Source organism: Tympanuchus pallidicinctus, unplaced genomic scaffold, assembly GCF_026119805.1.
Source record: "Tympanuchus pallidicinctus isolate F22 unplaced genomic scaffold, pur_lepc_1.0 scaffold8, whole genome shotgun sequence".
NCBI lineage: Eukaryota > Metazoa > Chordata > Aves > Galliformes > Phasianidae > Tympanuchus > Tympanuchus pallidicinctus.
The window spans coordinates 17,367,438-17,390,680 of record NW_026294802.1 but is presented as its reverse complement, the minus strand read 5'-3'; the positions used below and the strand labels follow the sequence as shown (position 1 = coordinate 17,390,680).

The 23,243-nt window shown below is 37.4% G+C and overlaps 1 protein-coding gene across 9 annotated transcripts in view; it reads right to left on the bottom strand.

The window, feature by feature from the left end:
- Positions 1 to 22,756, bottom strand: part of ANKS1B (ankyrin repeat and sterile alpha motif domain containing 1B) — a 403,660-nt gene extending 380,904 nt beyond the window's left edge. For 2 of the 9 annotated variants that reach the window (XM_052667839.1, XM_052667852.1), the window contains exon 1: positions 22,346 to 22,742. In XM_052667839.1, coding sequence (XP_052523799.1) covers positions 22,346 to 22,479 — 134 coding nt within the window. In that variant the 5' untranslated portion in view covers positions 22,480 to 22,742. Of the gene's footprint in view, positions 1 to 22,345 lie in introns of all 9 variants that reach the window. The other 7 variants (XM_052667837.1, XM_052667841.1, XM_052667844.1 and 4 more) reach the window with 6 other exon arrangements.
- Positions 22,757 to 23,243: the final 487 nt, after the last annotated feature.

Here is a 23,243-nt window from a genome sequence, read left to right as displayed (position 1 = left end):
AATGATCGAATACATCTGAAAAGGAGTAATGTAATAAAATTCAAATGATGGGCCTATTCCAACTGTTTATATACAGTCCTCTTCTCTAAAGGTCAGTACGACTATCTGAAGATGTGTTTAAAAGCATGTTTGCTTCACCAGCCTTGGTCAGCTACCAAAAGTGTAACTTACATCTCTTGAGGTTCACAGTATTTTCAGCCTCATACATCTCTAGCTGAAAATGTGTGTGTTTTTTTTTTTAATTCCGTGCAAATCATATCTTAAGTGTGGAAGGACAGAGAGTAATGTTGTCAGAGAACCAGCAAAAACAATACAAATCTGCTTCAAAATATGGGCACCTAGATGTCAAGCTTCAGTTATCAGTAAACATTCCAGGTTTGTATAAAGTAACAGCGTCAGACTAAAATTACGTTTGATACAGTTTCTGAAAATAAAATGGTGAATCTGTAGAAGGAACGTATCAGTTTATCACGTGAAAGTGGCACAGATTATATCAGCAGTTATGTGAAAATCGTCAGTGATCTGAAGATCTACTGCACCTTCAAATTATTTAAGAAATTACTGAAAAGATCAACTAACTACTAGTGCTAACATGCCACCCTTCGTGTACAATTTGAGTCCAAAATGTTCATTATTTGAGACAACAAGAATGAATCTTGGTATTTACACATAGATAAAGTTTCAGCTTCATAGCTAAATAACTGATTTTGCCCCAGCTACCTGCAGGTGCTGCTAGATATTAATTCCCCTGGTGATTCAACAGAAGACAAGGCAGGCACCAGAATGTTTCTCAGGCACTGACTGTATAAGTGACGCCATTTTCTTTAAAGACATCAAAGAAGAAGAAAACGGGTAGAAGGGATGTGAAAAACATATATAAGACTTAAAGTAGACAGACTACAGCTGAGAGGAACTCTCCATTCTGTCATCATAGTTTTATTTCTATGCTTATAAATATTATTAATGAAGTATTTTATTGATATCAACCCATTCTTGTAGAATATCAAGATTTTGTTATAGTATGATTCGATTCTATATGGTATTTTGTAGTCTTTTCAAGTCTTTGAACATATGTAAAGTGATAAATTTAACTTTGGTTAATGAATATATTTGAATACATTGAGCAGAAACACTTTGGCATGTCCCCAGGTGGCAACTCATTTCAAGATTCTGAACAAAGCAAACATGTTGGAAGAACATCTCAGCTTTCATACCAGACTTCCTTGAGGTTAGCTTCGGCGTTTAAATGCACCTTCCTCTCTGTTTTACTATTATAGAAACCCTCAAGTTACTAAGCACTAAAGACTTTTTTTTTTTACATTATTTTTAATTTTTCATTATATTTTATCTCCATTTTTATAGGTTGTTATCAAGTAAAACCGTAATCCACTAAATCATACAAATTCATGATAATGTAATTTTTTTTCATAATTAGTTTTAGGGATCAGAGTATCATTTGGTTTGCCTAGGTCCTATTATATATTTAAAATAAAAAATGTATTCTGTATTCTCTTCATTATTCAATTTTATAATTCTATTTTAAATGGAACAGAACTTTTCACAAATCATGGCTTACGAATCAGCAACGCTTTCTGTCCAGGTTCTAGATAATTTATTATTTTTTTCTCATTCAGAGTAAACTATGGTAAAATGTGATATTAAATTTATGGAAAATAATCCTTAGCATCCTATTTTTTTTCTTTTCCAAAACCATTAACCATATTGTGGGATGATTTCAGTTCTTCATAACTTTCATTAACAAGTCCCAAGTGTGAAGTAGATCTTCATGCTAATAATAATCTTATAAAATAAAACACCCAGACAATACAACAAAAAAGCGCCAAAGTATTATTGTATAATTTGTATAATTTCTCAAATAAATTTTACATGGTCTTCCTTCCTTAGATATCAGTCAAATACTTTGAGAATGTATCTTTCTTAGTCAAGATATTTCTAAATTATGAACTGAAAGTACAACGTATTGAAATTAATTCTCCACTTGGAACACGTTACCTGTACAGTAGCAAGATTGTAATAAAAAGTACCTGTAGCATGCTTATAAGGTGGATTCTAGAAAAATAGTGCTTAATGTCATGGAAGTCTTCTCCCATTCCTTTTCCAAAATAACTAGTCAAACCAGTAAAATTAACCTCAGCTACTCAAAGATTTGATCTTTCATTTGATATATGTATTTTCTTATCTCTCTCTCTCTCTCTCACAGAGTAGGACTGCACTTGGTATGTGTGCGTTCTTTCCCTTTCCTACTCTTTCAACACATTTCATGGCATCTTCCTAGTTGTGTTAGCCATGAAAATCACAAGCTTAATTTTTTTCTTGCTGTTCCAAACTCTTCTTTGCAAGTCTCATGGTACTGAATATCATTTTGTGAATTTCTTTTTCTTAAAATAGCAGGGTTTTAACACACAAGTTTTCATGTGCTTTTATGTATGATCTTCTGAGAACTCAATAGTATTATTTTAGAATTTCTCAAATTACTTCTGTACTACTTGGTTATGGAATTGTCCTGTTTTCAGCCACAACAGCATTAATAGCAAACTGATGTTCTGGTTGTTGCTGAGTGACGGCGGCACACCTGGGGCTGGGCTGAGCCTCTTGGCAGGGTAGAGCATCTGCCATGATGGCATGGGGCAGGAGAAAGTCATAAAGCTATAGTGTGTTGACCAGGGGGCAGCCACTGCTCAGAGGCTGCTGGGAATCAGTCAGTGATAGTGAAGCCTTGAGTTGTCAGCTGGGTGTTGACTGGCAGGTAGTAAATAATTGCATTGTGGATATAAATATATAAATATATAAATGTATAAATGTATAAATATATAAATATATACATTGCATTTTTGTTTCCATTTTCCTCTTCTGTCTTAGTAGTAGGTTTTTATCTCAACCCACAAGCTCTTCTTCATTTCCAATTCCATCTTTCAACCCATCTGGGAGAGCAAAACTGAGCGAATGGCTCATGGTATTTAGCTGCCTACCAGGTTAAATCACAACAAATAACTCCTTTATTTCACTAAAATCTTCATACATAACTTACACAGTGGAAAGTTAAGAGCACAAATACAACTTTACAATACTAATTCAGCTCATGTTTATGAATGCATTATCTTTGATCCTGTGATCTATTAATTGCATGCTATTTTTACTTCCCTCAGTAAACCTGCTTCAGCCCATTTATGCACCTGCTTTGAAGGTAGGTCATGACAGTGTAGTAACAGAACATGTTGAATATCAAGTCAAACAGAAAGGGAAGTATATTCTGAATGATCTAGAGGACTGCAAACAGCAGGAAAATCTCTTAAATCTAACTTAAAAAAAATGATTGTTAAGCATGTGACTTTCAAGGTGCAGAACTTCATATCTTGAATTTTTCCACTGTAAAAGCATCAACCATTTACAGCTGCCCTGGCAGTCAGAGGAAATTGTGCTTTGCACTTTTAAATGGTATACATCAACAAATACTCTGCAAAATCAGAAATAACGTTTAAGGTGTTCTGAATTACATATCCAAAATTATCAGGTAATGCAGAACTTAATGTCTCAGGGCTACACATTCCTGTTTGTAAAGCAGAGTAATAATACCCTGTCATCAAATGGAGTTGTTTTGAAAATACATGCAGAATGTTTGCAAAACTCTACTGAGAAGCATGTGAGGAAAATAAATCTTTTTACAGAAACATCTGCATAATATGCGTTAAAGATATAGGCCCACAAAAACAATGAGGAAATTAAATACTAAATAACATCTTACTGAGTGAACACCATCCATCTTATGCTCTGAAAATGGAGAACTTTTTATCTGAAGATACCATGTGGCAACATCCAACACCAGTGGTATGTACAACATACAGTCACCATACTGTCCATGTGCCATAGTTCATGGGCACACAGTCTGCAAACAGCCATGAGTACAGAGATATAAAGGTAGTTTGGATCAATCACTACTCCTCAGCGAACCACCTTCCAAAGCCTGATAAGGTCTGGAAGAACTCTAGCTGCATTTTCACGACACTGAATCTGAGTTGATGAGCTCTGTTAGACCCAGGCTTGTGCTAAGATTTAGGCTGTCTTTTGTCCATAGGGATCCAAATGCAGATTATTAGCTGGCTGTGGTTGCTGACATTGCCAACAGGTAACTCATCCACAGATAAAATGGGTGAGTGTTAATTCACCACGCTTCCTAGTGCTTCTGGCTCTAAGAGGCATTAAATGTGTTATCTCACCTTCTACGGTTCCATGTCTAAATTTTCTAAAACAGATAAGCTTAGGATATGGGATGCAGAAATACGTGCAGATTATCTTTTTCCTTACTAACCAGCTCTTTTGCCCCCAACATGAATTATCTCTTTGTCAAGACAATTTACAAACGGAGCGGAAAGATGTGCCCTTCTCTATCTTATCTTCCTTTCTCTTCTAAATAGAATATACTTACACATACTTCTGTTTAACAGAATTCCACCATGTTTGTTATAAGCTGCTAAATCACTCAGACGCTGTTTTTTCCCCACTCTTCCTGCTTTTCTAAAAAAATTCGTACTTTAAACAGTCTTATTCTTCACACTTATTCCAAAGCTGCTCTACTGTAAATCTGAAGTACTTGAGTGTTCTTTTGTTTACAATACATTAAAAAAAGCCATTTCTGATCATGTGATACCCATCCAACACAATCCAGTAATATCACTTGAGTGAATCAAATGACTGTGAATCCAAAGCTTGTTTTCTCTTTACTGTCAGTAATCCCTAGTCACAATTTGTTTCTTATCACTTATACTTGTCATCTACGTTATCTCTGAAAATATATCAGACATTCTGATCTTAAGCCCTTTTCTTAAATGTTTGAGGTACTTCATGTTCCTATCAGATATTACTTCATAGGTTTTTATTTCCTCATGAACTTAATTAGTCAAATATTCCAAAAACTCTTTAGGATATTTGCTATTTCTTAGTCACCCCTGTTTAGAAAAGAAAATAAATCACGAGCATATTTCCATACTCCAAATAAAACATGCCTTTTCCTCTACTTCACTCTCTTTCTTTTCAATGTTAGATGGGATTATGGATGACTTTGGCCTATTTAGATCATACTTGTCATTGGCTCATCCTCAAGAGGAATACCAATCTGTTTTCTAAGTAAATACATCAATTTCTCTTTTCATATCTCTCTCTACTACTCCTCACTACATTCTTCCATCAAATTATTTCCAGCTCAACAAACAATGCTTCCTCATTTGTTGTCTTGTATTATTTTGTTTCAGGTGATTCTCTTTATGATTCAAACCAGTAAAGAGAGGAAACCAGGCAGGCAGAGAGACATTAATGGAGGGACAGTGGGAGAGAGGAAGAGTTAGAGACTTGGGTGGGGTCTCAAATGTACGTATGGATGAAAAGAGAGATGAATGGAGAAACACACCTGGGGTAGAGGATAGGGACAGAGTAAGAGAGAGAATGAAAACGACAGGTACTTGAGAGGCCTATCTGCTGTAAATCATATTTCTATGATTATTTATTTAGTATTTCTATGATTATTTATTTAGTAAATATTTTTCCCCAAAAATAAGTTTAGTGAGAAGCCATATATATGAATAGGAATTACATCAAATGATGAGTTATTACACAAATAGGGAACTTTACCATGGACTTACAATATCTATCTGAAAGAGACAGTTTACATTTTGTTTGGTGTTTAAACAAACCAAATCTAAGATTGACAAGGGTGTAACTGTGAAGTTCTTATTAAGTCTATAAAGTCCCAATACTTAGAGAAGTTCATTCTGTATTTCTTTGAAGTCCGTGCCCCAGAAAAAAGAAAACTGTAAGTCCATTTCAAACAGTGCTAACAGTTTTTAACGTATTGCCTTTCTCTATCCTATAAGGTGTTTCACTTGCCTTTTTTGAGTTTTTGATAATTTCACTGTTTTATGTGAAACTAAAGCTAAGATTCATTCTGAAATTTTGGGACTTTTTTCTTCTTGTTTGCTGTTTTTTGCTTTGGTGTGGTTTTGTTTTGATTTTCTTTTGGTGTTTTTTGGGGGATGAGGCGGGGGTGTTTCTACTTCTTTGAAAAAGAAATAACAGAATGTAAAATTTAAGACTGATGGATTATGATAGGAGCATTCAAGCTGTCTTTCATCTGAGTCCTGTTTTCCAAGCAAGTGTCTTGACAATAAAAACAAAAATCTTACATGCATTAAGTATTTCTGAAACTTTTTGAATATATTTATGTAATTATACATAGACTTTGGACCAGAGAAAAAGAGTGGACAGGGTAAATCAGTGGTTAGCTATCTTGGAATAGTAATAAATAAGAGACTCGAACTTGAGTCTCCACTACTGTTCTCGATACTCTCTTCTCTTTGTGGAGAAACTGAGATCACTATAAATATCATAAAAACATGTGCAGGTCAGTGGGGGAAAAATGGTAATTCTCCAATAAAACTGGCTTATTAACAAAAAATAAAAAATAAATTTTAAAATCCCTATTTAATTGTAGTACCTGTTCCAGTAGGCTTAGCTGCTCTTCATAGCTATGTCATACATTCATGCAAGCCCAAAGACATATAAAGAGACATTTCTATTTTCTTGAAACAAGTTGTGGGTGAGTGGTAAGGACAGATTCCACATCATTGTATCATTTGAAGAATGCATACCGCCAAGGAAAAGAACTTGCTCTTTTCACTGAAGTAAAAATTCACAAAATGGACACACAGCTACATAACTGTGGCTGCACTCCTCTCCAGATTTGAAAAGATTTCTCCTATAGGCAAGACAACACTCAAATTAATCATTCTTCACTATGATTGTTCCTGCTTGAATTATTTTCTGCAGGATGGGAATACCAAACCCTGTCTCAGTAGCATTTAAGTAGCATCCCTAAACAGAGAAGTGATGATAAAGTGAGAAAGGTAATTATTTACAGAAGATATTTAAGATTTAGTGGAAAATCCTTTCTTAACTGAGAAACTGATAGGCTAGCTCAGTATTGATTAACAGTGAAACACATAAATGCAACCTGATAGTGTTTCAAATGAAAAAAAAAAAATAACAATCAATGCACTACCATAATTTGATCTGTGCAATATTTAGCACAAATGGAAGCAGTAATACCCAGTTACACAGTATTATTAATACATTCAGCATCTAGTTACTGAATACATTGCTGTTGAAACAAAGAACTATTAGTTTTAAGGGAAGCTGGATTAAGAGTGTTGGCCAGAAACAAATAAGCAAAATATTACTGTGAAAAAAAAAAAAAGAAAAAAAAAAGAAAAAATGTGTCAGAAAATAAAACATAAATATGACAGAAATGTGAACTATAATGCTTAGGTGTGCAAGCGACGAGCTGTTATGCTAAAGATATATAACAGCATAAGCCTAAGAATCAGTTTTAAGAGGTGCATGGAAAACTTAACTTTGGACATAATCATTGCTATTCAGAGCGCACACTTACTGTCCAAAAATAAACTGCTCAAACACCAAGCAATCAATATGGTAAGGAAAAAAACAACCAGATATTCTATTAAACATGGCTAACTTCAGCACAGTAGCACAATACCAAGTTAAAAGAGAGTTTGTATTTCAGACAAGAAGTTAAAGTCAGGTCATTTTTCCTTTTTTAACAATTCTCAAGGCACAATTCAAATCACTAATCTTAGTTCAGTGCATCTGTTCACAGTTTTTTTCAACATTTGCATGTCTAGCTAAAAACTCTTTGCAGGATGCATACCAAAACTAGATTGAAAACACTTCAGAAAGAAACTAATTCTTCATAAATTCACCATGAAAGTTTTAAATACCAACTTGAAATGAAAAACAAATATTTTTATCATTCATGTTATTGTTCAAGTACACAAGAATGGACCCTAAGAGAGTTACAGAAGGAAAGAGATCTATCATCAAAACTATAGCACATCTGTCTGTAACGATCTGAATGTTAGGGTATGTGACTAAAACTGTGTTTTGAGTAGAAAAATGCACTGAACAATGCTACCAGGGACAGGACAGCCCCTTTGCTGTCCCAATAAATCTGCACTGTTTAAATGGTTCTTGACAACTCCCTATGTGAGTGTCAATCCAGCTGCTTTGGAAAGTAGCATCTGCTGTATTCTAAAGGAGGAGCCTCCTCTGATTCTTGACAAGTGTGATACTGCAATTAGCTGGTTCTCTGGAATGAATATGATACACAGATTGCGTTCTGTCCAAAGACCTAAATATAAACGAAGATCCTTTTCAGGAATGCAATGAATTCCCGGTTTACCCGTTTGTTTTTTTTTTCCCAGTCCAGGAATCTCAGTTGTGTTCTGGACTTTTTTAAGAATCCCAGGAGACTGTAATGATGCATGTTGCATGGTGGTTGCTGGTACTACTGAAAAGCCACAGCATCTCACAGGACAAGTGAAACGCGGAGAAAGACATGTGCCATGAGATGACCTCCTGGAATATTTGTTCTTAATTCCTCTTTAGAGTTAATTAGAAACTCATCCAGAAATGGTGACATCTTGTGGCATTTCAGAAAGCCATATTTTCAAAGGAGATCTGAAAACTGAGCTACTATGAATTTAAGATCAGCTCTGAAGCATTATACTTCCTTCCAAAGAGGTCTAGACATTCTGGCTCCATCCTTTAAAGAGTAATCCTGAGGCCTGCTGTCTGGCTCCCTTGAGTTATACATTTTTTGTTTTTTACACAAGAACACATTTAAACAGAAATGCCACAAAGGAACTCAGCTCCTTCCCGCTGCCTTCTTTCAGAGATGGTGGTTTTGGCTTTGGCACTTTTCCAAGTAGCCTGGCAGATTCATTTGTGCAAGCTACAAGTCTGTTGGGCAAAAACCCCACAATATCCAACCACTTCTGTCTTTTCTTGTCATTATAACTACATTTACTTGCCACTTCATAGTGTTCATCAGTCTTTCAGGAAGTACTGAAGGTGGATCTTTATGTCTCACTCCAGCAAGTGATTTTGCCCTGCCTCAATCCTATCTTCAAAATCTTCTCACTTTTGCCAAGCACCATCAGTTCTTTCAGCCTTCCCAATGAATTCTGTTCTTTTTCCATGCTTTTGTCAAATTCAGTGTCTTCTCCAATCTCTCGAAGCGTTAGCTTAACTCCTTTTCATATTGGGCACCCTGGCCTTGATGGGAACTGCAGGATCCTTCACTTTCAACTTCTAAGTTGTTCCACTTTACTTTTTTTTTTTTCTGAGCTGGTTATCACAATAAGATAAAGGAAAGAGAGGCAAATATTGGGGAAGGAAGAAATCGGGAAAAAAAAAAAAACAACAACAATGAACACAGTACTTTGTTACTGAAAGAAGGAAAAACAACTGTTTGTCATTTATGGTAGTTAGCTGATTTATTCCCTGGAGGTTAATGGCTAAGGCAGGTAGCCTCACAGAGAGAATGCTTTCTTGGCTATTTAGCAAACATTTCTCAGCAACCTCACTTGCTTTTCTCAAAACTTATTTCCTGAGTCTGTACACTGTTACAGCCTGTAGACCTTTAAAGCAAGAAAATGAGAAGCAAATATTGAAATGGTTCATCTGGTGACTAAAAAAAATTAAAAAAATAAAAAATAAAAAAATAAAAAAAAAAAGCAAAAGCACTTACGCGTTTGCATCACAAGATTTTTGTTGCTGTTACTGTTTTTCTGACATTCTCATCTGTACTCTTAAATAATTTTGGAGAACATAATTCCTGTATCAAGGATATTTTGTGTAACTGCTATTAAGGGTCTTGGTTTCTGAGTTCTCATACACCTCAGGTTTAGTCAGAAGAGTGACAAGATTGTGTAACTACAGTCAACTCCAGGTTTGTTTTACAAACTAACAACAAATATTAGTCAATCTTCATCAACACCTTGACTACCAGTTATTGCCATTATAATCAGACCACATCTTAAAACTGGCTCAATTTTGTTCCCATTTAAGAGGAGTAACTACTACTGTGTGAGAAACAGTATTTAAAAAACAAACAAACAAACAAAATCCCCACAACCAAGGGAAAATTATTTCTAAACACTAACTTCAGAAGTCAATGATCCCCTTTGAGTAAGTGAGTAATACAAGCCAAAGATTCTTCTTCTGTATGTATGAGACACATTCAATAAGGAAAAATATAGGAATTACTAGAAAATGTTTCAATTTTCCCCTATAAGTTAATGAATTAGAAGTATTCTGGAGTATTTCTGGGGGGGAGGGAGTAAATGTGGGTGGAGTTGTTTGTTCTTTGCTTACAGCCCCTTACTTATACAGATTCCCAGATCCTTCAGCAAAAACTTAATTTTTTTAAACTATTATCTTACACTACATTAGATGTAACAAGAAATATCTATAAAAATATGAAAATGCTTTTCCATGCTTTAAAATGTCAGCATAAATTATACTGTCCATATATTAATAATTTGAAATCTCAAATTAACTAGTCACTTCAGCAGGATACATTTTTTAAATTTAAATGAAAGGTAAAATTATAGTACGAGCAAAGTTAAATGGCCTTCTTGAGCTGACTGCCTCCATTTTAGCAGTATTAGTATATTTAAAAAATAAAATATAATTTAAAGAACAAAAGACTGCAGTATCATTAAACCAACTGCAACGCATTTCCATCTCATGATTTTGGCACTCGGCTCTCTTGGAGAGGAGAAGAAAATATCCCAAAATAAACTAATATTCTTTAGGGGCACTTCATTAAGCCATGGCTTATTAAATGTAAAAGCAGGTGTAAAATATATACATAATGATCACTTGGCTAAACATCTGGGACTTTAAGCCTACTGTACACTCGCCACTTTAAATCTTGAGGTGAAGAAGGCATTAAAGTGATCGTCCTTTTAGTATATACTTGCAACTTTTCAAGTTAAATTTGCCTTTCTAGAAGTTTGGTTTGTTTGTTTGTTTTTTAATTAAATAGGCATACCTGATTAAAACATAATGACTGGAAAAAAAGCGAATCTTAGCCTGTGAGGGTCCCTATGCACTGTTCATGACCCCATTTCTCCATCTCATTAGACCACCCTTATACTCAAGTGATGTCCAAATCTCAACCTGCTCCCCATACCCAGCTTTTTGGTATTTAGAAGAGGTCAAATAATGGTTATCACAATGAGTATCTCATTGTTTCTCCAGGATTTTCTTCAAAATCTGCACCTGGATCTAAATACTCTTTCTTATCAACATGCTAAGTACCAGTAATCAGGATGGACTTTATCTACTGTAAAGCTGATATTTCAAAAGTAATTTATTAATTATGATCAACTGGTGTTAAGCAAGGAAATAATACACCTCCCACCTTACTGGTGAATGACTTTGTTGTCTCTTCAATAAGTTTCCACTTATTAGAACCTATTAGAACTTATTAGAACCACTTATTAGTGGTTCTTAGAAGAACCACTTCTATCCTATACACAGTTATTTCACTTCCATCTTCACAAATTCCTTCCAACAATTAAAAGACTGATTTTCTTCAATTCACCTTTCTTGTTTCAGGCAATATAGCAGGAATCTTTCAAATGTGCATTTTTAGATATGCCAAAATGAAAAGAAATATTCTTCAGGGTCCTGGATCTCTCATAATTCTTCATAAAGATATGGAATATATATCAGGAGTTGTAATATTTATAAATCAATAAAGAAATCTTCAAATCCAATACATTCTGTTGATCACCACAAAGACAGTCTAAATCTATAGTCAACAGATAAATATATTAGACAGCAATGTGTATTAAAAATTATTGAGGTAGTAAAGGCAAGGATGAAAGTGCTGGTGTTAATTCACCTCATTTATGCATGTGTATAGAGTCATGCTTTTAAAAATTTCATTATTCCATACTGTTTTTCTTTGTGTAAAGAATGCTGGTCTTGGGATGATTGGAGGCTCTGTAACAGACTGATAAGAACTGTTTTCTTTTTGTAAATCAAAGATACTAAAAGGTGTACTGGAATTAAATAGCAAAGAACATGAACAGCAGTTTAACACTGCACAGAAACGGAATCTATCCATGTCTGTGCTCTAAAAACAAACCAGTGAATATGTGAATCTGTCTTTATACCTTTCCAATAAATGAAATTCCACATAACTTATAGGGGACATTCTTCACATAATTATTAAGATGTGAAACCCTTGCTGGGGGATACTATGAATGCAAGAAATTCGCGTTTTTTTCGAAGACCAACTGAACAAATGCACAGAAGAAAAAGCTGCTATAGCTATTAAATACAGGGACAAGACATTTAATAAATATTTCAACATCTATATACATGTCAGTTTCAGAAATACTGTGGAAACAATGCATTAACGTTGTGAAGCAGTCAAATAGTAGAGTGACAACACTGGAAAACCAAGGAGAAAAATTAATAATTGTTTTTCTACAGAAGGGCTTGAATAGTGTGCAGTACATACGGCTCGGGGGTAAACACTGAATAGTAAGGATATAAAATACCAAATAACTACTGATTCACTGAGCACTGTCTGTCCTTGGCTGCAACTAAGGTATGGACCCTGTGGAATAAGAATATGTGACTGTGTCATTAAAAATACATAATATTATTATTCAGAGGGTTAAATATAAACTGCACAGGCAACCTTATTTTTACCATTAGCAACTTCAGAATGATTGATTTGCTACATACTTTCAGGTATGTCAAATTTTCTAAAGAAGCAGCCTAAAACTCATGAAATGCCACCACATGGTGTCATCTTGGCAAAACTTAACAGACCTCTATTCCCAACAACTTCAGCCAACCTCTTTCACTTAAAAGTAACAGAATGACTGATGGTATATACAGCAGATTTCTAACATATATCTATACTACAAACCATAGGTTTTATTTCTGCATTTGGTATATATTTGGTATATATATTTGGTTCTGTGAATATTTACTTGAGCACATTATGTGAGAAGTTCCCTGACAAATCATAGACCACTTGGTTATGCAAGACACTGCTCTGCAATAAATGTGCGCAAAATAGGAAGCAGAGTGATTGCAAATTACTTATGAACATAATCTGAGAAATTAGCTACACAGATGACAAGGAGGATATGGAAGTAGGTAAATAATTACTTGAGAAAACTGATAACTAAAAATAAGAGTAAATTATGTTTTTTAGGAAACCTTATCAATGACTTACTGGAGATTCTGGAGTCAAACTGCAAATACTAATATGTTGGGGTTTTAATCTGCAAAAATAATCTATATGCACAGATTCACTACTCTTACCTAGTGAAAACTACAAATAGTAAACAATGACCCAGACAAGTCAACAAGTAAGTACGGAAGATCTTAAACTCTTAGAACTACCAGTAACAAACTGACTAGAAAGTTATTTCAAAGATCTGAAATTCAGGCAATTTGAAGATAGAAAACAGCTATTCCAGCAGATATTCCCAATCATTTTACCTTCTCTAAAAGACATCTCTTTACTGGACTCTTCTCATTTGGTAACACTACACACAATGTTCAACTTAAGACTTATTTCAGCAGTCATCTGAGGGTTAGGAAAATAAAAAAAACACACATCCATCACCTACAGGAGAAAAAAAGTTATTAGTGTGTAAACTCAAAGGCTAAATACAATAATAATACCTTTTGTAATGGCTAATGGGACAGAGGGGAAAAATTCATAAAAACATTGTCCAGCTGAAGCATAAAGCAGTAAGCTGAACACGAAAAGCTTAGGCAGAGTTAAATAGGTCCCAGACTACAGAAGAGATAGTAAATGAACACGTAATTGACTCAAAACTCTTCCACCACATCAATGAATGCAGCCAATGAGGTCATTCATTCTTCCCAATAGTCCACTTTCCAAGTTCAGGTTCCCTCCTCTCAACAGTGCAAGGAGAAAATTCTGTTTTCTATTCTTGAAAGAATTAAAGGTGCTGACACAGTGGAATAACATTGTTGGGTTTACTGTCATCAAGAATTCAGATTCCAAAAGTAAAGGAAAGGGTTTGTATTAACAGTGCGCAAGGGTAATTTAAGGTCAACAAACCGTAACACTTTAGACCTGGTATGTGGTGTATTACACTGCATATGGCTGTAATACGACATCACAGAAAAAATTAAGCCTCACAAGGACCACCCCCTCTCTATCAGCAAGGCCAACCAAATACCATTGCCCAGGAGCCTGGATATTTCCAAGGACAGCGATACCACAAAACTCATCGAACAACTTTTCCCAGGTTGGACCATCCTCACACCAATCCAGCTTTTCCTACTATCCGCATAGAACTTTCTATGTGGCAGCTGCTGCCTGATGCTTCCTGTCCTGTCAATACACACCCCCAAGAACTCAGCCCAACTTTTTTTACACCCTTCAACCTCACAGCTGAAGGAAGCGCTAGGATCACCCATTAGCTTTATCATCTTCACAGTGGACACACGCTTTATGTTGTTTTTTTTCTTATTTATATCCAATTGAACCGTCCAGCACTTGATTCTGCCTTCGGGTCAGGTGATCATCTACAGGGTAGCTAATGCCTCCTATTTCAGAATTAATCTAAAGCAACTATAAAATAAAGAAATTCTACCCAATATTTTTGGTTTAACTTAGCTATTAAATAGTCACCTACATATACATTCTACGTATACCTTCTATTAAAATTGTTCTTTTTCTGTTCTTCACTGAAATATTTTACCTATTATTATACTAAAATTAGGGATGTGGTCTTGCTGGAAACAAAATCATTCCATATAAGATTTGGAGTGAGCTGAATTACTCTGTATACTCCATAACTGTATTAACCAGATTTACATCAGCTTTAACAGGAACTTAGTGCAGACATCAATACCTACAGAAACAAAGCTACCACTAGATATTTTAAACCAGAACCAAAATGCACTCAAAATATCATTTTTAGCATTTCTCCTTTCTTTAGAAAATGTATGTACCTTAGATGGAAAACTGTAAAATAATTCTAATAGAAGCACAACCCAATGGAAATAAAGATCTCAGAACCTTCATTATGATAGATAAATATACATTATTAGAAATTACAGACATTAATTTCGGTACAGAAGAGTAGTTATATCACTTTTAAAATGCAAAATGATCATACTGAAAATACTATAATCAGGAAAAAAAGTAATTAAAAAGTAATAAAAATCTTCATAGAAAGGCTATTAAGTTCAAACAAAATGTATTTCCTGCTTCCCCAAAGGATCTACATACATGAAAACATCATATCGGTAGGCAGGAATTAATACCACTAATTATGTCTTATGTATGTAACACAAAAATATTTTATCTTGAAATAATAAAAATGTTTACGATGTGTAGTCTGATTAGAAGTAGCCAGCAGAAAACTCCCATGGCAGAATGGAATTCTCCACCTGTGGAACTCTTGTATACACCAATTCCCCAGGACAGCAAACTTAACTTGCTGGAGGAAAGGGAGTGTAATTGCACTCTGAACAGTATGGTCTCTTAGGGATTATATACTGGTACTATGAATTAAAGTAAATTTATAGGCTGCTTCAACTAGCTGCTTCAACTAGTGTCCATGTCAGGGCAATAAAAAATGGCCTAGAGCTACAAGCATTTTCTTGATAGCTCACCTATGAATACCCATATGAACTGAAACTGAGACAAAGAACAGGATCTACCTGCAGAATTTAAAAAACGCTGATATGTTCTTGCTCACTGGTGCGCTTACTGTGAAAATGCTTGTCTTGAAAGCATCTGTATTTTGCTCATCATCACATTTCCAACACTGACAATTCATAAGATAGAAGACCTTTCAGAATACACCATTCTTCATTGTTCTATTTTATTTTCCCTCTTAGTTCTAACACACTAACTCTTAAAACCAGCAATGCCATATCAGCTTCAAAAATGTATAATGCAGCATTAAATCTATTGAACTACCAAACAACTGGAAGGAAAAACAAGACGGAGGTCAAAATGCATTTTTATGGTCTACTACAGAATTAGAAATTAACCATTTTCTAAAGAGTTCTTTCAATTTACAGATGCTTCAGCTTTCCTTTATTTTTTTCTTCCTTAACTTCTCCTGAAACTGCTTGTGAAAGTTCTCTTATTAGTACTCCCCAGTTCCATCAGCAACTCCAGCAGTTTTCCTAGCAGTACCACATCCCATACCCCGATTCTCTCCATTGGCATGTAATATGACCATGGTAGATTTCATATTAGCTCTGCAGTTGTTGCTGTTCATTTTTGATATTTGGTCTAACAGACTTCAGAATATTAGTGGAATGGAAACTTGAACAATACTCAGGAAATAAAATGTGGATTAAGAAGTGAGGAGTTTATGAACAGACACTAACTGCAGAGCTGTGAATCCAGGGTCATGTTGAGTTCCTAGGCAAGATTAATTACAGAAACCATGAATTGCTTTGTCTTAACAATGAGATTTCTACCAGATGTCCTAAAAACTGTCCATATTGCTACCTTACATATGGTGAATATTTCAAACTTGTGAAGAAAATTAAAGGAACCTTGTAGATATAAGTTAGTCTAAATTCTGATTGAAAGCATTTTTATCAGAAATAAGAATAAAAATAAATCTAAAAAAGGTGGAAAATAACAAAATGAAGGTTTAGCAGAAGCCCATACATTTGACAAACATGCAGAATCAACGCAGCAATCACTCTCATAATACTAAGCACCATATCCTAAGCATTGCAATGGTCATTAATTCATATTTCATACTGAACGCCAAAAGGAAGAAAAATGAAATATGTTCCAAAAAGACTTAATATCCTACTCAGGATAGAAAAGGTAATAAGGAAATCTGGGCATGTTGGTCTCCGCTTGGAACACTGGTACAAACACACCTCTAGATATTAATTAAAAGAAGTGTAACTAAAATTAGACATACAACACAGAACAAATGAATGCCCCATTGACATACAGGTAACAAATGCTTACCACTTTGTTATCGGCACTGATTATCTGGATTAAATATCTTCTAACACAGAAGTGAGACTAAAACTAAACTATGTAAGCTTAGAAACCTGCTACTGAAATCTCTATGTAATATAATTCCTTCATAAACCAAAGCTTTTTTTTCTCTTCCTTCAGACAATGATATTTGTAAACAAGAGCAGAATAGTGCCTTCATTTTTGTTGATAAGATGATCCATTTACATAACTTAAAATGTGTGTGGGAGGGGGAGGGGAACCATCTTTGTTAATATTTTAACCAAAGCTTTGTCAAATATTTTATTTTTTAAACACTTTCTGCTCTACAAGCAGTTTTTAAGTGTGATCTGATTTGTCACAGGAACTTGAACAAATCACAGGGCTCTGCATAAGGATAGAAGTTGATCCGTGCGTTCTCAACATGCACCAAGGCCATCAGGCTAAACTATGGCTTTGCTGCGAGCAAGACACTGCTCGGAGAAACAGATGAGGAAACAGATTGCGGCTTGCAGACTGACAATCTGCTTGCTGGGTTTCTTATACTTGAGAGAAGAAATATCCTGGGCCAGGCATATACATGGCGTAGCTGCACTAAGGACAAGCAAAGAAGGGAGCCATTCCCTGCCACAGCTTGCCAAGTGGAGAAGGGGAAAAAACAGCTCCATGCAGGCTGCTCCACCCACCCATGCTGTGTAATGGCAAGAGCCAACAAAGAGCAAAAAGGGGCCAACTCACCCTTCCCAACAACTCTGTGCCAATTCACATAGTAATTCATATTCTACGCCTCAGTCTTGCTAAAAATCCAATGTTTCTTTACAATAGTGAGTTTAAAAACGCTAAAGATTAGCATTTAATCAAGAACTACCCATTTTTTTCTTTAGGCTATAACGTACCAGTAAGGCAGAAAAGGTTGTATGTGACTGCATGCTGCAAAATGACACAAGGGCTTAGAGATTTATGAAAACCTATAAAGTTATTTTTACCAAAACACTTTGAAGGAAATTACGCCTATCTCTGCCCAATAATGAAAAATAGGTTGGTCAATACAACTGTTATGTGTATGCAGATAATCAAACTAATATACAGAAAAAAATGCTGGTTTTATTAGAAACGCTTTACACGTTTTATTTCGTGTGGTAAGTAATTTACTGTGCTGTTAAGGGCTTGGGATACAGGAACTGAGTGAGATATTCAGTTAGAAGGACTGTGGGATTTCACTCTCAAGTTTTCATGTTCATACTGTGATAGCGATATAAAAAACAGTGAAATAATTTAAAAATTAGTGAAAATTCTCCTCTGTTACAGCCCTAAAAGCTCTTCTATTCTGAAAAAAAGAACGTGAAACATAGTTAATACACTAATGCATGACATTCCCAGGAAGAAGAATCTCAGAAGAAACAGAAAATTCCCTTGCACTTTGGCCTCCTAACTCGGAATGGGTTCTGAGGTGTCTCAAAATATCATTTTTTCATAGTTAAAGAACAAATCCCAGGCCTGGACTACTGAGCTGGGTTGCCAGCTGCAGCCTACGCATTCGTGTGTAACACACCTTAGATGTCCTCGTCTATCCCACCTGGAATCCAGCTGGATCTCCAGAGGATCTGGATCTTTGTCAAGTCTCTCAGTTCACATAGATGATTCAGAAACTATGTAAAATGCAACTAAATACCTAGGCTTTATCAACTAATCAGCTATGGATTAAGCAATTAAGTTACTCTATGAGAAGTGTTTCCTGAAAATTTTACTCGCTCCAATATACTGCAATGCTTTTTGTCAACTTCTGCATATGAACAATTCACCCTCGCTATACAGTCTTTGCATTCCAGAAAGTATGAAAGTTATAGGGTGTTATAACATTATAAAGTATGAAAGTCTATAGGGTGGTGAAAGGCAAATGGATGTGGCCAGGCTCTTTTCAGTGGAGTGTAGCAGCAGGATAAGGAGCAATGGCCTAAAACTTGAACACAGGAAGTTCCACAGTAACATGTGGAAGAACTTATTTATAAGGGTGAGGAAGCACTGGCACAGGTTGCCCAGAGATGTGGTAGAGGAGTCTTCTTCTGTAGAGATTTGCAAGACATGCCTGGATGCCTGCCTGTACAAACCATTGCAGGGCACCTGCTTTAGCAGGGGTTGGACTCAATGATCTCTTGAGGTCCCTTCCAACTCCTGCGATTCCATGATTCTATGTTAAGGTAAGGGGCCTTCCAGCACATCTCCTGAACTGAAGGCAGTTACACGGTCTGCACAGTCAAACATCACTGATCTGCTGTCATTCCTTCAGACAAATTAATTAGAGCATTAAGTCTTACATACTATCCATTATAGGTATCTGAGTGCGTATGACCTCTTAATTAAGCATATACTATTCTTACGCATTTTGCAAGTATTCTGTTTTAAACATGCGCTCAAGTCCACACAGGAATTCATTCATTTACTTGTGTGTGCTTAAATAGCCTTGCTGGACAGTGTTGTTTTCCTGAACTACTGCCATAATTCAGTATGATGACTTTTAAGTTAGAAGTCAGCCCTTTAAAGTAAGATAATTTACTACGCAGTTAACATCAATGAATATATTCAGCCATAAAAAACCATTAAAAGGCTTCCCCTATTTTTCCCCCAAGTGCCATAAAATTTGCTAAGAGTCAGGAAAAGAGAAAAAAAAGTTATAAAAATGTAAATAGAAGATGAGAATTTGGATAGCTTGTTCCTCAGTTCAGATAACAATCAATCCGCATTTGTTGATTCATGAATATTAGATTTCATTCATAAGGTACATAATTACTGCAAAGCAAATTTCCACAAAGGCACCATGCCATGGAAGGTTCAGCCACATAAACTGAGTTTTATCCTTAGAAGAAAGTTGAAGGGAAGTCCCACAGTATTGGTCCACATGGATGCTGAAGGACTTGAACACTCCCAGTCCAGCGCTAGAAACAGCACTGCCAAAAGGAGAAACAGCAACATGGGCCTTTCAGGGGCACCATTTTAGGAAAGGAACAATTACAGTCAATGAAACACTGGAAGACTCTGTCAAACAAAATAACTCCTAAGGAGTCTATAAAAAGAAGAAAAGTATGTCCCTGTATTTTTTTTCTATCACTTTATCTGATACATTTCAAAAGCACTTCTGCATAAGCACTTTTCAGTGTAACAAAATGGAAAAACAGTAGCATGGTTATTAAGAAAGCTACTGCAAGTTGTTTTCCATTAAGAATCTTCAGATCCCCCTACCCTCAAAATTTTATATACAGCTCCTCAAAACTTTTCAATTTTCAGTTAAGTGTTGTTCTCCTAAATCAGACCAGAAAGTTAGTATGACTCCCTTTCTGTATCTTCTATTGTTTCCAGGAGTTCTCTACCAAGATACAATCCTACATTTTTGTCTTAACATTGCATGTTATTCTGGACCTAATCCATAATTACTGGCATGAACTACATCATATAACATCTCCAAAAAGGGGGAAAAAAAAAAAAGGATATGTTAAAATACCTATCACATTTAATTTTTGCTTGAAAATATGTTCTATAGCTAGTTAGTAGCTACTTTGAGCATTCCTGGAGAAATTAATAAATTAATGCAATTATTAATATTCCCTCTAAAAAGCTTTATGTTCAATAGCGTGTTATATTGTGAAATGTTTATGCATCAAACTATTATTGACTTCTTCTTAAATGTATTGAAATAACTTCTTCAAAATCAGAAATATTTTAGCAGCTGAATGCTAAATACTTACTCTAGATATTTTATGCTTACAAAAGCCATAAATATCCCTTACACAACTAGTAAGAAACAGCATAAGTAAAACAATGCATGTTTTAGCTTAAAAATAAGTAGAATGAAGTGCTCTTCCAGAAACAGAATACAATTGAGTTTACAATGTGAAAAGCTTGCATTCTGAATGGCAAACTACAATTGCCACAACCCATTTGTATATACAAAACACATGGCTAATGGGTTCTGTGTACACAAAGTGAAACACTTGTTTAATAAAAAGATAAAAACGCAAGCAAATGCATTCCCTCTGGTTATACAGAACTTTGGATCTACAACATGAAAGCAACAGTGTAAGAACACAGCACAGGTGCTAGCCCTGAAGAAAGCCACTACACAAATCGTGCAGTAGAACTGGATGATAAATGGCTAATCATTGTACTGAAGTGAACTTCCTTCTGCTGTTGCCAAAAATGGCCATCACATTTCACAAAGCCTTATATTTTAAATTCCACCAATTATCTGACATATCGCCTGCTAAACTGCACATTCAGGCACAGCACAAGAAACAATTGCATGGCATGCTCTGATTGTGGTCAGCAGGTGAGTAATTAAACAACAGCTTAATGAGTGGTTGGACTGGGGCAACACTGAACTTTGGTAAACTATGACTACCCTGATGCTGTTTACAGCTCCAAAACCATTTTCAAAATACAAAGACTTACAATAGAATTCACACAACTATAATTTGGACGCTCACCTAAATTTCCTGTAATAGGGAATATTTAAACAATATAAATATAGTGACGAGGACATACTGACAATACAAGGAAAAACATGCTTTCATGCAAGCAATTTCCATTTCTCCAGGCCTTTTCTTTCTTTCACAAATAAAAGAATTAACAATTCATTCAAGTTTCTAGGTACACAGTGCTTCAGCTCATTTTGCCTTCCTGCTATGGCCAGCGTGGTACAAAACACCAGCTGACGGCTGCAGGCTGCAGACCTTCTCCATGAATAGTGACAAGTGCCATGAATGCCTGTGTGTGATAATGCTCTCATGAAGAGCATGATGAAACTTCACGCCGAAGCCGTGCTATAGGCTCCTTGACATGACTGATGATTAAAGTTAAGTCCCTCCACCAGCACGGCCAGTAACCCAGTTTCACTCCACTCTATCGAGGTACCTCGAAACTAACCCTGCTGTTACCTAACCTGCTCCGTAAGTTTCACGCCTGTCTGCCTCGACAGAGAGAAGGTTCCTTTCTTTGTGTTGTAGGCTCATTACTATGGCATGCCTAATTTCTTCAGCAAGTGAGGGAGCAACTGTGGTGAGGGTGTGGGGCGACGCGGCAGCGTTCCACGCAGCATTCCCCACATGCAACGCATCCCCGCTTCTGCAATGAACGCTTCCACCCGTGACTGAGAGTAGTCGTTTGGAGATGAAATACCAAAAGGGGATTATCGTGCATTTCAGCCCGGCAATCGAAATGCAAGTTCTGAACCGCAGCGAGCAACAGAAGGCACAAGTGCCTGACTGACGCATTGAAGGCGAGGATTTTGTACCGCTGTGTAAATAAAATGCCTGCCTGTGACTTTAAGCACGGTGGTACTTGGCTAGAGTGAACCATTTATTCTTACTATGAGGGATACGGGGATGGGGATGAGAATGAGAGCGGCGATGGTGATGGTGAGGAAGAGCAGCGAAAGCCCCAGCGCCTGGCGGGGAATGGTGCCCCTACCTCAGCAAGCTGGACAAGGGAATAGCTCCGGATCCACTGCCCAGGATCCCTCCTTTCCTCCCAGACAGGAGTTTCTCCACCAGAGCCACATTCCCCGTGCGGGCGGCCTCCAGCAGCTCCTGGTCCTTGCCCATGGCCGGGGACCGCGCGGCCCCCGCTCCCCCCGCCGCGCTGCCTGGGAGCGGAGCGTGGATTCCTGCAGTCCCCTCCGGAGCAGCGGGAGCAGCAGCGGGAGGGAGGAGGAGAATCACCTCCTCCTAGTTTCACTGGATCATTGCTGGGTGGAGTGTGGAGTGGAAGGAGGGGGGGAGCCAGGCCGAGCAGGAGCCTCCCCCCGGCTCCCATCCGCGCACCCCGAGCCTCGGCCTGGAGAGCGGGGCGGAGGGCAGCGGGCGGCCCCCGCGCCCGTGTCTGGGCGGAGCGGGGCGGGGCGGGGCGGGTGGACGGCGACCCTCACGCGGGCGAGGGAAAAGAAGGGAAGGGAAGTGAAGGGTGGAACGGGGGAGGCGGCGCGGCCCCGGGGAGCCGGGCCCGTTGCTGGGGAGACGCGCCCGGTGCGCGCTCAGTGGCTGCCCGGGCCGCGTGCCCCCTCCTCCCGCACCAGCCCTCGGCCGCCCCGCTCCGCCCCGCTCGCCCTTCGCGCGTTCCACTGCGGTGCGGGGCTGCGCGTGCGGAGAGAGCTGCCCGTCCGTCTGCCCCTCGGCCCCGCCAGGTGCGGAGCCCGCGGCCAAAGGTGGCCCCGGGGAGCGGCGGGGAGGTGGCGCCGCCTCGCGCTGCGGAACGGGAAGGGAGGGACAGGGTGGGCAGGCGGGATGAGAGGAGAGGAGCGGGCGGGGGGAGCGGGATGTGAGGGGGGGCTGAGGCGGGGCGGCACCGCGGGTGTGGGTGCGTTGGGAGA